Source organism: Amphiura filiformis, chromosome 6 (assembly GCF_039555335.1).
Source record: "Amphiura filiformis chromosome 6, Afil_fr2py, whole genome shotgun sequence".
Taxonomy (NCBI): Eukaryota; Metazoa; Echinodermata; class Ophiuroidea; order Amphilepidida; family Amphiuridae; genus Amphiura; species Amphiura filiformis.
In genome coordinates, this window is record NC_092633.1 from 67,244,177 (window position 1) to 67,262,242 (window position 18,066).

The window sequence follows — 18,066 nt, forward strand, 5'->3', positions numbered from 1 at the left end:
ACCTATAGGTTGTGCAACATATGAAAGCACCAGAAATCCATGATAGTCTTTGGAGAACCACTTTTCCATATAAATACACTGTGTCTGTGTGTTCTATTGCACACTACTTTTTACAAACCAAACTTACTCTCCACTAGCACATCTTTGGAAGCAATATTTATACGGAAATTAGTTTGTCTACTTGCACAAACTGTTTTTGATCATTTAGGTTGCACAATAAAATATTGTAGCTGTTCTGTCAAAACTTTAATACTTGACACAGGTCCTAAAGCAGATCTTTGAAAGTAAACTTTTATACATGGAAATTGTATTGTTTTCCAATTTAGGTTGCACAACAAATGAAAGTTCGAACGTTCACATGGAGGTTGCTGGTAAAAATCATCACAGGGTACACGTGTTAATAATAAAACAACGATGCAAGAAATTGACAAATAAATCATTTTATTTATAAGTTTCTTTTATTAAATACATATATTTGTAATAAAAGCAGAATAAATTTGACTTCAAACTTTATTTATTTTATTTATTTTGATGTTGTCTATATATAGCGCTACATAGTGCACGGTAGAAATGCTTTCATATTTGTTCATACGCTGGTTCCCATAAACTTGGCTGCCTCTCTTTGTGTTCGGTCTATCCATTTAGTGGTAGGAGAAACTTAGATGCAGGGAATTTTTAGTCTCCAGTAAATGCGCCCTACGATATTGCCATTTTACCCCGTAGTTTAACCCAGCGTTTATAAAGACTATTCGGGCCGGTCAGGGTCGGCGTAAAAGTGCTTAAAATACGTGAAAGATGACATTAAAACTATCCTTTTTTCTTAAAAACTTGAAAATGTGAAATAATGAAATAATGGAAAATAATGAAATATTTGATCGGCATTTTTTTCTGACCGGAGTCGGGTAACGGGAAACTGGGAGTCAACTTTCATTAGCCTTAGGGGTACTTTTCAAGAAACGACCACGTGCGGGCACAGAATTTTCGAGGACAAATATTGTTCACGTCACTCACGATTGTCCAAATTAAGGGTGTTTTGTTTGGAGCAAAATTCTCAATGAAATGAAAAATAGGGTGTATTTCTAGGTCAGGACCTTCGTCCGCGTTTTACCACTACAGTTTTTCATTTTATGCATTTTTTCTGTCCATATTTTTATTACCGTAGTTAGGCATGTTCACAAAATTTTCAAGTAGGATATTTCACATTGAAATTATTTTGTTTAAAAAGGTGATTATTTATCTTAAAAAATGAGGGGTCAACCATGTCTGTAGTAGGTCAAAAATTAGCGAAGTTATGGGCAAATGTCTGTTTTTTAAAAACTGCACTGTAATGCATCATTTTTTACCACGATGATCCATTTTACACAAAGGCGATTTTATTTTATGAAATCTAACTTTCACTGCATGCTGACTTCTGTATCAAGGATAAAGTACCAGCACAAATTTGTGTATTTCCCTATGGGCAGTGAATGTCGCCCTCTATAATAAGCAATGTGGACATGTCTACCGTAGTTCAACAGAAAAATTGATATGGTATTTTTTTGTCTTCATTTCCCCGTGAAATAGGGGGGGGGAATTCAAAAGCGTCCTTGAAATGGTAAAAGTGTGCATGTGATGTCATGGTTTATTATGTGCATTAACATGCATACTTTTAGCTGTCAGAACAAAGAAATCTTTGCTCTTCAAATGATAGATTGCAAATTACCGTTGAAAAATAATCAAAATTTCTCCACGGGTACCAGTATATCTGAAGGTAATTTGAAAGTAATTGAGTTTTCATTTGTGAGGACTTTTATAGGGGTGGGGTGGGGGGTATTGGCATATTGGTAAACTGCAACTGCTATAAAAAATCAACACACTTTAAGCCAACCGTTTTTTTATTGTTCCAAACACGAGCAGAAAGTATGTGTGCTTCTTTAAATGTTATGAAACCGAAACAAATATACCCCATTCAAAACAATGATGCATGCGACTGATAGATGATGATAGCGTCTGAAGAAAGAAAAAAAGAAAGGAAGGAAGGATGTGAGGAAGAGATATAGATAGAAGGAAAAAGACAGAGGAAAATAATGAAAGCAAAAGAAGTAAAGAATTGATGTGAGCACGATAGAGATAGAAGACTGAGAACTAAAGAAAGGAAAGAAGTTAAAAAGGGTGTTTTGGTACAAAAATTGCACATTAAGCCAAATTCATGTTAAAAAACTTCAATATTAACTGCATAAGTGGGCTGGTTTCCCCTGTTTACTAATAGTCCCATTTACTGTCAGCGCTCCCGTTTACTCGCCTAGCGTTTGTGTTGGTCCCCGCGCTTATATAAATGGTGTATAAATTTTAAGAGGGTGCATGAGAGAAATTATTATTGATGATTGTAGCCACCACCTTCTGACTTGGAAATTTACCTGGCTGGCGCCCTCTATTTTGCATCACTTGGAACTCAGGCTAGCCAATGGAGGAAAGTTATCATGTCGGTTGTTTGATGATCTCGGAGAAAAGTCACCTCTTTCTACCGTGACTATTGCGTATTATTGCATAAAGCTATGGATATTATGTTGTGCCTTTTTGGAGTAAAAGGAAATAAAACACCTGTAGTTTGAGAGCCAACAAGAACGATAAGTATTGTGTTTCCTAGCTGTCATATCGTATGCAAATCTTGCGTGTATTGAGAAATGGGTCATCCGAATTCGTCAGACCAAATCGTGTGATCAAGAAATAGAACAAAAAGGGTTCGCTAAAGAACAGCGATAGACTCAAGAACGAGTCAGAAATTAGACCCTACATTAGTAGAAAGAGGTGTATTTGATCGTTATCTCGATTTATACTCAAGTCATAAAGTTGTCGCCTCGAGAAAGTATCTCGGGGCAAAAGTCTATTGTGCATGTACATTTGCAGTATAGTATACTGCATTGGTATCGTACACAGTGTGTACATTATAATTTGTGCTCAGCTCAGCGCTGAGAAATTCACTTGCGCACATGTTTACAAACCACGTTGGGCGCTAGACTTGATCAAGACTTGCGTTCATGCTGATAGTGGACCTAGATAGGCTAGGTCTAACTTGCATGGTTTTGGACTTAGATAAGTCTAATCTTTGTTATGACTGGAAGCATCCTTGCCCTTGACAAGTAAAGTTGAAATTTGTTTCTGAATTTAATTCAGGGACCATCTCAGATTTAGTGAGATAGTAAACAAGCCAGTTTGTAATATAGAATCTCATTAATTATGGCTGCAAAATATCCAGGGGATATTGAACAGATTGAACACGCTAGCATTAAAAGCAAAGTTAGCAGAAAATCAAAGAGTAGTATTAGCAGTGCTATTGCCAAGGCTGCTCTGCGTAAAGCAGAATTAATGAGTAAACAAACAATAGTTCAAAAAAGACAAGCAATTGAGAAAAAGGAGCTTGAATTGCAACAACAAAAGGAGTCTATAGAGATAGATGCAGAATTGGAATTAGAAAAAACCAAATTAGAAATTTATGAAAATCTCAGTACATCTGAAGGTAGTCAGGAAGGTTCGCCTCTACCATCTACTATAGACAGCCGAAAAAACGTACAAAGTTGGCTTGATAATCAAAATGATAGTCCTGGAAAGGTTGAAATTCAGGAACCAGTCGTACAAAAATCTGATGTCAGAATGCAAAGGCCTACAATTAATGTACATGTAGACAGGTCTATGGCAGCTGGTCAAGACATATCTCCTGAACCACAGGGAGAAACTGTTCATGTTAAATTGGCTTCTAATATAAAGCAGTGTGATGATAGGAATATAGTACCTCATCATCAGGAGTCAGACCAGAAAGTACAGGTGAACTTGGAAGTACCAGTGCTACCAAATAGACTTCCTGCTTCGTTGAAACCTAGAGACATAGAACCAGTAGTCAGGCCGAAAGTTAGACAGCCAAAGTTGGATGACCACAGATCTGAACGTGATGTGAACCGGCCACGGCTTGATTACGATAGTTATGCTGAGGAATATACATTCCGACCAAGACATGTGTATGATGATGCACCTCCTATGAAGCCATACAGACATATGAAGGGACCAGCACCCGTAGATCAGTATGATCAGTTTATGCCATATTACATGGACTATAGACCACAGCAACAGCCTGTTGGCCCCCCACATTTTCCAACAGTTGGTGCACCCACACAGCCTGTTGGCCCCCCACATGTTCCAACAGTTAGTGTACCCACACAGCCTGTTGGCCACCCACATGTTCCAACGGCTAGTGTACCAACAGAGCCTCAACAGCAAAGACAGGCAGATCATTCTGCAGATCAAGCTGAGCAGCTTAGTGAATTAACCAAATTGCTGATAAAACAGCAGTTGCGAGCTTTATTGCCAGAGACGAAGATCCAGACTTTCGATGGAGATCCGTTAAAGTATACATCATTTATGAGAGCCTTCGCATTTGGTGTCGAGGACAAGACAGATGATGAGAAAGAAAGACTGGAGTTCTTATGTCAGCATACAGATGGAGATGCCAAGAAATATGTAGAGAGCTATCTTCATTATGAGGATCCAAAGGAAGGCTTCGAGAAAGCTAAAGAAACTTTAGCCAAGAAGTTTGGAAGTGGCCATAAAATTGCACAAGCAATGCTGAAGAAGGCCAAATCCTGGCAAGAAGTTAAAGATGAAGATAAAAGCTTAAATGCCTTTTCACTATTTCTTACCGAGTGTAAGAACATGATGCAGACAGTGGATGCGTTAAGTGAGTTAGATCATTCTAACACCCTGAAGATTCTTGTTGCTTGAAACTGCCATACCGACACAGGAATCTATGGAGAAATAAAGTGTATGCTATTGAAGAAGAACAAGGAAATACAGTAAAGTTCAGCGATCTTGTTCAGTTTGTCGACAGACAGGCGAGAATAATTGCGAATCCAGTGTTTGGTAGAATAGGGAACTCAGAATCCTTCAGTAGCAACAAGAAGAAAGCCTTCACTACAACTGCTCAAGAGGTCACAGAGAAGAAAGCTTCAAACAAGTCATGCACCTACTGTGGAGATGGCACCAAGCACAAGATCATGGAATGCAGAAAATTCTCCAAGTTGCAACCTAAGGAGAAATCAGCCTTCTGTTTTGACAAACAATTGTGCTTTGGTTGTTTGGAAGCAGGACATCCTAAGAAGCAGTGTAAGGATCTGTTGAAGTGCAGTAAATGTCAGAAAACACATCCCACTGCGATGCACAGAGACAAACGAGAGCAAGAATCTCAATCACCTAAACAAAACAAGTCTCAAGAAGAGGCAACTGCTCGTGGCAGTAATGTAGTGACTGGTTGCACCAAGACTCTAGCTTCAGCAGCTACAAGTAGTGATACCTCACCATTAATGACCATAATACCAGTATTGGTGAAGCATGAACTTAGCGATAGTTTCATAGCCACATATGCTTTCTTGGACAACGGTTGTGATGCGTTTGTCGCCTCTTCGCTACTACAACAGCGAATGAACCTGAGGACTCAAAAAGAAAACTGCTAATAGGAACTTTGACTTCAAGAAAACCGTGAACTCAAAGGTGGTGTTGGATAAATTGCTAGTGGGTGATTTAAATCAGAAGAATTTCATCCCGTTACCACAGGTGTATATCGAAGACAAGATTCCAGTCTCCGCAAAGGACGCACCGACTCAAGCAGATCTGAGAAGATGGGCACACCTTTGCAATATACAGTTGCCAGTAATACCAAGCGAGTACCCATGTATTCCAGAGGTAACAATGATGATTGGAAGCAACACTCCGGCAGCCAGCATGCCGCTGGAAGTAGCCACAGGAGAAATTGGTGAGCCATACGCTATACTCACACCCCTGGGATGGGCAGTGTACGGTATTCCAGGAAGATCCAGCCAGCAAGTTCAAACCTACTTCTGCAGTGTAACAGAAGGTAGCCTGGAAACCATGGAGACCCAGTTCCAGTCTTATGTGACCCTGAGTTCAACAAACGATGAGTGATAGAGGCCTGCCAGTCAAGCAGCTGGTAGAAAGACCAGACTGGATACAGGGGCCGGCGTTCTTGTCAGAACCAGAAGAAGAGTGGCCGGGTGCAGAACCGGCAGTATCAGAAGAATCTCCAGAGTCCACAGATGTGGAAGTCCACGCTGTCACAGCTGAAGACCAGAGCGATACAGATAATGCTCTAGACCAGCTGATAGAGCACTACTCCAGCTGGACAAGGCTCAGAAGAGCAGCGGCCTGGTGGCTGAGACTTAAGAAGATTCTTAGAACAAAACAGAGACAGAGTCACAACTTCACAGACGCACTTACTGTGCAGGAGTTGGAAGAGGCAGAGTGTGCAATCATAAAACATGCACAGAAATCTCTGCAACTAGACTCGAAGCTTACCAATTTAGACCCACAGGTGATGGATGGGATGGTAAGGGTAGGCGGTAGACTGAAAAACGCCAAGATACCGCAGAATGCGAAGCATCAACTTATCATTCCGAAAGATCACCACATAGCGACTCTCATAGTCCGTTATATTCATGGAGAGATTCATCACCAGGGTAGTAACCACGTTCTCGCCGAATTACGACAGAAATACTGGATTGTGAAGGCTCGAGCTAAGGTGAAGTCAGTCTTAGGGAAGTGCATAATCTGCAGAAAACACCGAATGCCAGTTAGCAAACAGAAGATGGCTGATCTTCCGCCTACCGAGTAAAGAGTGATGATCCAGCCTTTACAGTCACTGGATTAGATTACCGGACCCTTCCATATAAAGCAGGGCAGAGTAACTAGGAAGAGATACGGTATGCTGTTCACGTGCATGAATAGCAGAGCAGTCCACATTGAAGTCGCTCACACCCTGGACACTAGTTCCTGTATTGATGGGATTAGGCGATTTATAGCAAGGCGTGGACCAGTCAAAGTAATTCACTCTGACAACGGAACCAACTTGGTCGGTGCGGACAATGAGTTACAGCGCGCTCTGCAAGAACTAGACCAAGACCAAATACAGAACTTCTCAACATCCCACACATTTGAATGGCGATACAATCCACCAGCAGCCTCCCACCACGGTGGAGTATGGGAAAGGCAAATTCGTACTGTAAGGAAGTTAATGTGTGCCATCCTCAATGAACAACACCTGAAGACATGCAGGTCGGATGAGCAACTTCATACCTTCATGTGTGAGATAGAATCGACGTTGAACAGCAGGCCACTCACAAGAGTGTCGGATGATCAGGATGACTTGGATGTCATCGCGCCCCGTGACCTCTTGTTGCTGAGACCGAGGGCGGACATGCCACCAGGGTGCTTTGTCGAGAAGGACATCTACGCTCGTGAGGCGTTGGCGTCAGATCCAATACTTGGCCGATCTGTTTTGGCAAAGATGACTGAAGGAATATTTACCTGAACTTCAGCGCAGACAGCGCTGGCTGCAGCCACAGAGGAATCTGAAGGCGGGAGACGTTGTTCTCATAGTAGATGAGTCAGCTCCTAGGAATTCCTGGTTGATGGGAAAGATCGTCACAACTTTGCCAGACAAGAATGGCCGAAAAGCGACAGGTTGATGTGCGAACCAAGTCATCCACCCTCACGGAGGCCCATCAGCAAGTTGTGCCTGTTGTTGGAGGCAGAAGAATAAGCTGTCTGTTTCCATGGTTTCTGGAGACTTGAAGTCCAGAGCCTATGTCTTTTATGTTTGTTAGATTGACTTTGTCTTGATGTATCCGGTAGGGAATGTCTCAGGTGTCTTGTTGTTAAAAATCATCAAAATCATGGCCTATTGATAACAGATTTCTCTAGGTGACACTTGCGCAGTGCGTAGGTCTTCGATGCAAAGGACATCTGCGCAGGCAATACAAATTTATACATTAGGGAGACACTTGCGCAGTGCGTAGGAGTGCGATGCAGCACTCAGCGCAAGAGATCTTGAACACGGTAACACAAATCAAATGGGTTTATCGGAGTAAGATTATTATGAATTTGGTGAAGAGCCTTTTATGGAACGTTTGAATTTGTCTATTTTTCAATGGTGCACAACCTTGTCTGTGTATTCTGGCCAGGACATGGACAATTGTTGTGCAATTTGTTTGTGGAAGGTTTTGAAAGACTTTTGATAAGAGAGGATATGTTTTGTAATGGAAATTGATTCAAAGGTTTGATTCTTTGATGGAAGTCATCTGTGAGCATTTGATTGCCTAACATGGAAATAGAGCATTCCTTGTGTTTGTACTTGTAGTTGTAATTGGCAACCATGTTGTTTTCGAGTTGCCATGTCGTTGTTCGGTTTGATTCAAGAAAAGAAAAAAATCATACTGACACGAAACACCCATAAACACCAACAAAAAACAAATATTATTGTATGAAAGAAAAGTTGAATAAAAAAGGAAATCGAAAAATATAAAAAATATTTTTGAGTATAGTAATAGCGTCGGTAATCGTTTGTGCCACCTATGGCTGTATGGAGCCATTTGCTTCGAACTACCGACCATAATTTTAAGGATCAGCAACGTTTGTACCACTCATGTTGGAGCATGAGCTCGGAATTGCTGATCAATGGATCCAGCGAGTTTGTAATTCATCAAGTTCATCATGGACCGTCGGATTCCAGGGAACCCCGCAGTAAGGAGCAGCGTTGGAGCAGTAAGTCAGCAGCGCATGATCTTCTTCCAATGTTTCATCTGGAGTGCCGAACCGACGTGGATTATGTTATTTGGACAATGGACATTTTGTGATTAGGACATGAAAACTTTTGATTAGGATTTAAGATAATCCATGGAACCAGTGATTTTTAGTGAAATTCGCTAAATTGTTTGATACCACAGTCAAAGTGCTATAAAGCATCATTTGAACAATATTATGACTGTGAAATGTGACTATAGCGCTGCTACAGTGTGAACTCTTACATTATACTTAGTTATATTAGTGGAGAAATCATTATAGACAGTATATAATCTCCATAAAGCGCCATTGTTGAATCAATAAGTGTTATATTCAGCTATCAACATAATCAGTAAAGTTGGAGATAAAAGATTATTGTTAAATTTTGGCAATGTTTTGGCCCAAATTTAGTTTGCCATATTTGGATCAAAATTTATTGTTTGTTAATTAAAAGAAGTGCTTAGTAATTGCATGTTTGCACATGGCAATTAAGGGGCCGGTATGTAGCCACCACCTTCTGACTTGGAAATTTACCTGGCTGGCGCCCTCTATTTTGCATCACTTGGAACTCAGGCTAGCCAATGGAGGAAAGTTATCATGTCGGTTGTTTGATGATCTCGGAGAAAAGTCACCTCTTTCTACCGTGACTATTGCGTATTATTGCATAAAGCTATGGATATTATGTTGTGCCTTTTTGGAGTAAAAGGAAATAAAACACCTGTAGTTTGAGAGCCAACAAGAACGATAAGTATTGTGTTTCCTAGCTGTCATATCGTATGCAAATCTTGCGTGTATTGAGAAATGGGTCATCCGAATTCGTCAGACCAAATCGTGTGATCAAGAAATAGAACAAAAAGGGTTCGCTAAAGAACAGCGATAGACTCAAGAACGAGTCAGAAATTAGACCCTACAATGATTCTTTGTTTTGAAACCCACATTGTATTGATACTGTGTGTAAAAAAGCTCTTAAAGGAATGTTCATGCTAAAAAGATGTAAATCTAATTTCTTCATTGAAGATATTTTGAAGATGGTTTATATAAATGTTGTTTGGGAAATTGTAGTATTTCTTTAGCAAAACGTCTTCAAATTATTTAAAACAGGGCTGCACATATAATTTGTGACGCGAAATGGGACACATCAAGTAAATAAGTAATATTGTTTGTGATTAACTTAGTTGGAAGCCAGTTTCTCATAGGCAGCAATACAAACAATATTTTGAATAACTTGTCAGTTGTCACCTGCTTAATTTAGCTCATATATTTTCAATTCCAGAGAATATTTACAACTTTCGCCAGAGTAAACCTAATGTTAAATTCCTCAACCAAAGAAAGACTACGTACGGTATAAGAAACATAGTTTAACATATATAGAGGTGCAATCATTCATTTGGAACAATTTGGATGACGCCATTCAAAAATCTAATGACTTTACAGATTCTTAAATTATTTAGAGTGTAGGCCTATACTTTTAAGTTTTGCCTACATCTATTTTAAAATGATTTTATGCATATCATAATTTACTTGTACTTTGGTTTTGCTTTTAAATATGTTTTTGTCTCGCCTGAACTTTGTTCAGGATGGGACTTAGTAATCACTATTTCTGTCTGTCCGTGTGTGGGGGTGTGGATGGATGTGTGTGTGTGTCCGTCCAAAGCTGTATCCGGGGAACCGTAAGACCTATGGGGACGCTATTTGGTGGGAGGAACTTGGGTATCCAAGTTTGCTCCGTAACTGTATGTTTTCGGTAAAAATATGCAAATTAACATAGCTAATTTGCATAATTTATGCGAAAATCAGCACAAATTGATAGCGGAGTTTGTGGACAGACTATCTCAAGATCCATCGGGCGCATGGTAACGAAACCTGGTGACAGGCATGATACACACCTGCTGATCACCTGATTAGTTTTTTTGGCGAAAAGTATGCGCATTTAGTTGTTAATTTGCATAATTTATCCGCCTTGTGGACCTGTATCTGGGGATCCGTAAGAACCCTAAGCCCTATGATGATATAATATTGGATGGCTGAGCATGATACCATAACATATCGGATGAGTCATAAAAATATCGGACGAGCCAACGGCGAGTTCGATATTTATATGAATCCGATATGTTATGGTATCATGCAAATAAGCCATCCAATATTATCATTATTAGGTTTTCTTAAGGGGGTACTACACCCCTGCCTAATTTTGTGCCCATTTTTGCATTTTTCTCAAAAATTATAGCGCATTGGGGACAAGTAAGATATGTATATATTATAGGGGCAAGGACTACAACTACTGCACTGGAAATTTTATTTCAGCACAGACAACAGTTGTGGAGTTACAGTAAAAATGAGGGAAAACCAATATTTGATCAATAAATCAATAACTACTTGCTTTGAGTTGGTGAATTTTCAGTACAGTAGTTGTAGTCCTTGCCCTATAATATACATATCTTACTTGTCACCAATGTGCTATAATTTTGAGAAAAATGCAAAAATAGGCACAAAATTGGACAGGGTGTAAAGTACCCCTTAAGGGCTGGGGTATGAGCGTTTGGACAGTATTTATTTTGGGACATCAGAGCACATCAGACATATCGAATTGCATTCTGAATACGAAGAATGTCATTCTGATATCAAATAATTTTGAATTTTTGAAATTAGCAATTTAATACACATTTTATGGCAAATCATTAAAATTGATATTTTGATATCTAACATTACTTGAAGTAAACTTTATAAATCTGATTATTTATACTTAAAGTGTATGTAGGTGGGTTGAAAAAGCCGACGATCAATTGAAAATTTTGACCTTTCGTATTGAAGATATGGATTTTTTTCCCAAAACACCAAAAAAATTAGGTCTTTTGGGAAAAAATCCATATCTTCAATATGAAAGGTCAAAATTTTCAATTGACCGTCGGCTTTTCCTCCCTGCTACATACACTTTAAGAATATATCATTAGATTTATATAATTTACCGAGGACTGTTATATATCAAAAATGTGAAAAATATCAAATTTTTATAATTTGTCATAAAATTTGTATTATATTGTGATTTTCAAAAATGAAAATTATTTGATATCAGAAAGACATGCTTCAGTATTCAGAATACAATTCGATAGGTCTGAGGTGCTCTCATGTGCCACAAAAAATACTGTCGAAACGCAATAAACGCTCATTTTAGATCCCTTAACTTACTCCTAATAACCCTGAAAACATAATAATGATGAAACTTGGTAGGGGGTAGCATGACCAAAGGATCTCGACCTGATTTGATTTTCAGCGCAAAATATGGTAATTAAGTACCTAATTTGCATAATTTATGTATAATATGCAAAAACGTTTTTTCTCAGAGACTAGGGTGCATCTTGACCCCAGACAGAACAAGTTTGTATTGGTTAGTGTGTCAAGGCCCCCCTGGTCATCCAGGGGTTATCTGAGGTCAAATAATGGGCACGAAACTTGGTGGGTACACTCAAGGGGGCGCAGCACTAATTCAGCGTCCCATAGGATAACGTGTGAATTCGGCCTACTTCAAGCGCCATTCCTGGCGCCCCTGCAATACTTGGCAAAATAAATTTGGTATCAAATTAAAGCTCTGTTTCTCTAGATTCCAAAACTTTTGTCGACATATATCGATGACCATTGACTTTTTTCGCTATTTTGCGGTGCAAAAAAAATTAGCTAAAAATATACTAAACTCACCACTCACATTTCAAAATGGGGTTTTCTCTTAATCCGCCACAGAGAATTGCTTTTAAGATCAATTGTCCAGTTTTTTTCTGCATGTTATCATTAAAGACACTTGTCGAATTCATATGAGCTAATATTGAGTGATTTAAAGTGAACATGTCGGTAGATATGGTCGCTACAATCTCATATTCACTATGGACTATATTAGCGAATTTCGTTGTTACATAAAATGCGGAGTGATTTAGTGTTGCGCCCTCTTATAAGGTGTTAAAAGGTTTTAAAATCCACATTTATTACTCATTATGTAAACTAGAGGAAATTTGAAGCTCAACACCGAAGATTTCATGTCTCTGCGACATTCCGTTCAAAAGAAATGATGTTTTAAAGATCAGTGCCGAAATCCCGAAAATCGAATATTTTGACTTTTCCTCCAATATCACGAAAGTTTGTACAAAACCCACAAAACTAGTGACAGGCGACAATTTGAGCACGTCTTTGAACCAAGTTTAATTTCTTTTCTAGATTATCAGTGTTGCCATTTTCTTTTGCAAATCATTTATTACTGAGTTTGAAGTATAAATACCCCCGTTCCAGTGGTAACAATTACGATCTTTGCGTAGGCCTACTGAATATTCAGCAAAACGGCTTCATGCAGATTAACAATGTCTATTAACTTTAAAATCCATTTTTGAGCCTTTTGAGGATTTTTGGACGCATATCTAGACTTTGTAGGCGCCTACCGGCCAATAAAGTGTTTTTTTCCAATAATTTTTTCATGGGGATCACATTTTGTAATCTTTGTTTATCATCACCCTTGCAATGGAACACATTTTGTGAAGCGCATCTCTTATTTTTGCGAAGAATGTAAAAGGAACGCGTTCATAACGACGGCCGTTACAAGGGGCGTAGCACTAATTCAGCGTCCCATAGGATAACGTGTGAATTCGGCCTACTTCAAGCGCCATTCCTGGCGTCCCTGCAATACTTGGCAAAATAAATTTGGTATCAAATTAAAGCTCTGTTTCTCTAGATTCCAAAACTTTTGTCGACATATATCGATGACCATTGACTTTTTTCTTTTTTTTCGGTGCAAAAAAAATTAGCTAAAAATATACTAAACTCACCACTCACATTTCAAAATGGGGTTTTCTCTTAATCCGCCACAGAGAATTGCTTTTAAGATCAATTGTCCAGTTTTTTTCTGCATGTTATCATTAAAGACACTTGTCGAATTCATATGAGCTAATATTGAGTGATTTAAAGTGAACATGTCGGTAGATATGGTCGCTACAATCTCATATTCACTATGGACTATATTAGCCGAATTTCGTTGTTACATAAAATGCGGAGTGATTTAGTGTTGCGCCCTCTCAACATTTAGAGTCAAATTTTCGGACGGTCATTTCGGGGTCATCCGAGGTCACCAAGGAGTCATCTGAGGTCAAATTACTAAAAACTGTTGTATGGGCATGAAACTTGGTGGGTACAGTCAACATTTTAAGAGTCAAATTTATGGAAGGTCATTTCGGGGTCATTCGAGGTCACCCAGGGGTCATATGAGATCAAATTATTATTAACTATCATATGGGCATGAAACTTGGTGGGTACAGTCAACATTTAGAGCCAAATTTTTGGAAGGTCATTTTGGGGTCATCCAAGGTCACCCAGGGGTCATCTGAGGTCAAATTACTAAAAACTGTTGTATGGGCATGAAACTTGGTGGTTAATACAGTCAACATTTAGAGTCGAAGTTTCGGAAGGTCATTTCGGGTCATCCAAGGTCACACAGGGGTCATCCGAGGTCAATTACTAAAAACTGTCATGGGCATGAAACTTGGGGGTTCATACCACTAAATCCGCCTGTGAAGCGGTTTCCGGTAAAAGTTTATCACGACTATAGTCCCAACTTTGCATACAAATTGTGCAAAATCGGTGCAATATTAACAATTTTAGTGTTGAAAATTGTGTTTTACTAGAATTTGTGAATGTGATCTCTACTAATTTGAAAAGAAAACGCAAAAATTTGAGTGATGTTTACGATAATGAGCGCATGAACACACGAGGTCAAAACGCGGTTAGCAGTCGGACGTAAACACGGGAAAATCGGGCCTTTTTATATAGCGCTAATTTTCTCAAAAAGTAGACCTAAAATGTGTCATTTTCAGATATGTTATGCAGAATTTTGTTCTGATTAAGATTTTGTTCTGATTAAGATTTTGTTCTGATCAAATATATATTTCAAAACTAGGGGTAACTCGACTTATGGCTCAAAACGTGACCCCTATTTTGCACGTAAAGTCTATGAAAGGCTATTTTGTGTTATGTACCCTTGGTGGGTACAGTCAACACTCAACATTTAGAGCCAAATTTTTGGAAGGTCATTTGGGGTCATCCAAGGTCACCCAGGGTCATCTGAGGTCAAATTACTAAAACTGTCGTATGGGCATGAAACTTGGTGGGTACAGTCAACATTTAGAGCCAATTTTGGAAGGTCATTTTGGGGTCATCCAAGGTCACCCAGGGGTCATCTGAGGTCAAATTACTAAAAACTGATGTATGGGCATGAAACTTGGTGGTTAATACAGTCAACATTTTAGAGTCAAAGTTTCGGAAGGTCATTTCGGGTCATCCAAGGTCACACAGGGGTCATCCGAGGTCAAATTACTAAAAACTGTCATATGGGCATGAAACTTGGTGGGTACAGTCAACACTCAACATTTAGAGCCACATTTTTGGAAGGTCATTTTGGGGTCATCCAGGGGTCATCTGAGGTCAAATTACTAAAAACTATTGCATGGGCATGAAACTTGGTGGGTACAGTCAACATTTAGAGTCAAATATTCGGAAGGTCATTTCAGGGTCATCCGAAGTCACCCAGGGGTCATCTGAGGTCAAATTACTAATAACTGTCGGTCGTAGGGGCATGAAACTTGGTTGGTACAGTCAACATTCAGAGCCAAATTTTTGGAAGGTCGTTTCAGGGTCAACCAGGGTCATATGAGGTCAAATTACTAAAAACTGTTGTATGGGCATGAAACTTGGTGGGCACAGTCAACATTTAGAGCCAAATGTTTGGAAGGTCATTTTGGGGTTATCCGGGGTCACCCGGGGGTAATCTGAGGTCAAATTACTAAAACCTCATCTGGGCGTGAAACCAAAAACTGTCATATGGGCATGAAACTTGGTGGGTACAGTCATCATTTAGAGCCAAATTTTTGGACGGTCATTTCAAGGTCATCCGAGGTCACTCAGGGGTCATCTGAGGTTAAATTACTAAAAACTGTCGTATGGGCATGAAACTTGATGGGTAAAGTCAACATTTAGAGCCCAATTTTTGGAAGGTCATTTCGGGGTCACCAGGGGTCATCTGAGGTTTAATTAGTAAAAACTGTCGGATGGGCATGAGACTTGGTGGGTACAGTCACCACCAGCCAGGTAATTGTGCCCAACCGAGAACCACCAAAAGTTAGGGGTCAAAGGTCAAATTTCAATATTGATCCAATCAAGCTCAAATTGAACAGGCAAATCACCATGGCTTGTTGCAAGTTCATTTACGATTTTACGTCTACCAAAGTAATCGCGAAAGCAGGTGGTCACGAAAGCAGGCGAGACTCGTGGTTCGAGAACCGCCTTGTGTATACATGTTGTATTTCAGGAACTGGAAAGTGTTATAATTTTTGTTACGGGTTACATCGAATTTTGACATAAATATTAATTAATTATCACTAATTAGCAGACCTTATCACAGGTCAGTGTCAATATAATTTTCAGTTCTTAAAGAGTGGCATCCAAGGATACTGTGTTAGAAAAATGAAGAGATTTGATCATTCCTTTCTCAAGTTCTAGGCATTTTAATAGCAGGTGATATGGAAATTTGCATTTGTGCACCCTGATTGTGCCTCTGATATCCAGCCAATTATATTACCATAAAAGAACAATTATTGAATTATATAATAGCAATTTATTGTTGGAGTTAAAATTATTTAAATTTTTGAATATACCCAGTTCATGTATAACCCTGCTCTAATGGTGCTCTTATTACTTTATTATATTTTTCATATTTCTAGATTTAATGATGGCCAATGTTCAAGCTGTTAGTCCTATTGGCCAATTGCCTGGCTCAGGAGGAATAGGTCGTAGGTCATCTGCACCCCGCTCTCAGTATGGATCACCAACCCACTACGGATCCCGTCCAAACTCGCGGGTCAGCTTCTCAGATGGCAGTGGAAAGCCCCACTCTCGTCAAAACTCTGGAGGGAGGCTTCCCCGCCCTCCATCGCAACCAAGGGGTTCACCTGATGGGTCATCAGGTCGTGAAAGACCTCCATCTGTACGATCTTTGCACGAGAAAGTAGAAATGTCCGAGTTCCTGTCTCCAGCTGTGAAGACTGCTGTGAGACGTTGGAAAAGATTCCATGAGGAGAAAGTGCGAGAAAGATTCAAAGAAAGAAGACAAAGCAAGAAGCTGTATGTACAAACTGTGAAGATAGAAAAGAAGAAATTAGCTAGGAAAATTCCTATTGATGTACTTGCCTTGGAATGGATGAATGACAATAAAGTTACTGTTGATGCAAGAGCATATCTTCTAGAGAAATTACTACCAACTCTCATATTGGGTGTTGAGAAGCTGTTAATGGAAGTGGACAAGAGAAATCTTGCAGAGGAAATGGAAGTCAACCCAAATTTTAATCCAATCAATTATTTGGCTCAGTATCTGATGCGGAACAATCCAAAATATAGTAATTTTCCTGAAGCATCGCCATACATTAGAGGGTTGCGAGAGGTGACGGATGAAATCAAAAATCATGTGTTTTCATTTGAGGATAACAGGTAGATATGGATAATAATAATTATAATATAGACTTTTTTTTGTAAAATTGGTCTAAATTTGGAAACAAATAAGCATACATTCAGTTTATGTGTTCATGATATAGCATACTGTTGCAGACTGTAGTTTATAATTAATTAAGTCTTAGTAGGTCAATCATTTTCATTTTGTTATTCAACATTCTTGATGAAAATAGTTGTTCTGCGATTTGAAAAGAAATTTGAATCTATAATAAATTACAGAGTTGCAAAACTTTTTGTGATAAAAACTCACGGTGGTGAATGCAACTGCAAATTTCACTTTTGCAAACCTATAATCATTCACCGAGTTACGCTGCATACTCACCTCATTTTTTCAATTTTAAAAACTTAAAAAATATCCAGGGACCTCAAAATAGTGAGCATCAGTTACTATGTCCGCCTAACAAGTAGATCGCGTCAAACAAAAAAATTGTGCATCTTCGTATCAACACGCTGCCTCTAAAGCAAGTGGGAATAATAAACACAGGAAAATCAATGACTATGATTTTATGGATTATGTTATTTCAGGCTCGCCAAGGTAAAAGCGGAAGCTCGTAAGAAAAGAGAGGAACAGGTGAGGCAGGAAACACTTCGTACTAAAGAGCGTCTTGCTCGGTCAGGTCGCATTCGTGAGCATTTCACTGACTGGATTCTTGATGAAGAGAATGAAGTTGAAACACATATTATACATACTGCACTCAAGAACTTCAAAGAGGTCCTGGACCAGCTTCCTCCAGATATTGGAAAGGGTAGGTTTGAATTTTGTAATGAATTAATGTACATCTGAGAAATTGTTACAGGTTTCTTAAGGTGGACCAAGTGGGATATAATTTGTTCAATCATTTCAATGCCTTAATATTTTGATACTTTGTATTTTCATATATGTGCTGAGGACAAATCAGATTTTAAAAAAAGGGGGAGGGGTTCGAAGTCGGG

The 18,066-nt window shown here is 39.1% G+C and overlaps 2 protein-coding genes across 4 annotated transcripts in view; both read left to right on the forward strand.

The window, feature by feature from the left end:
• LOC140155881 (EF-hand calcium-binding domain-containing protein 5-like) overlaps positions 1-18,066 on the forward strand; it is a 59,046-nt gene that overhangs the window by 700 nt on the left and 40,280 nt on the right. For all 3 annotated transcript variants that reach the window (XM_072178878.1, XM_072178880.1, XM_072178879.1), the window contains exons 2-3: positions 16,350-17,112; positions 17,659-17,879. In XM_072178878.1, the coding sequence (XP_072034979.1) occupies positions 16,355-17,112; positions 17,659-17,879 (979 nt within the window). In that variant the 5' untranslated portion in view covers positions 16,350-16,354. The remainder of the gene's footprint in view (positions 1-16,349; positions 17,113-17,658; positions 17,880-18,066) is intronic.
• On the forward strand, positions 5,942-6,655 carry LOC140154716 (uncharacterized). Its single transcript, XM_072177282.1, has one exon. The coding sequence runs from the start codon at positions 5,942-5,944 to the stop codon at positions 6,653-6,655; it is 714 nt and encodes a 237-aa protein (XP_072033383.1).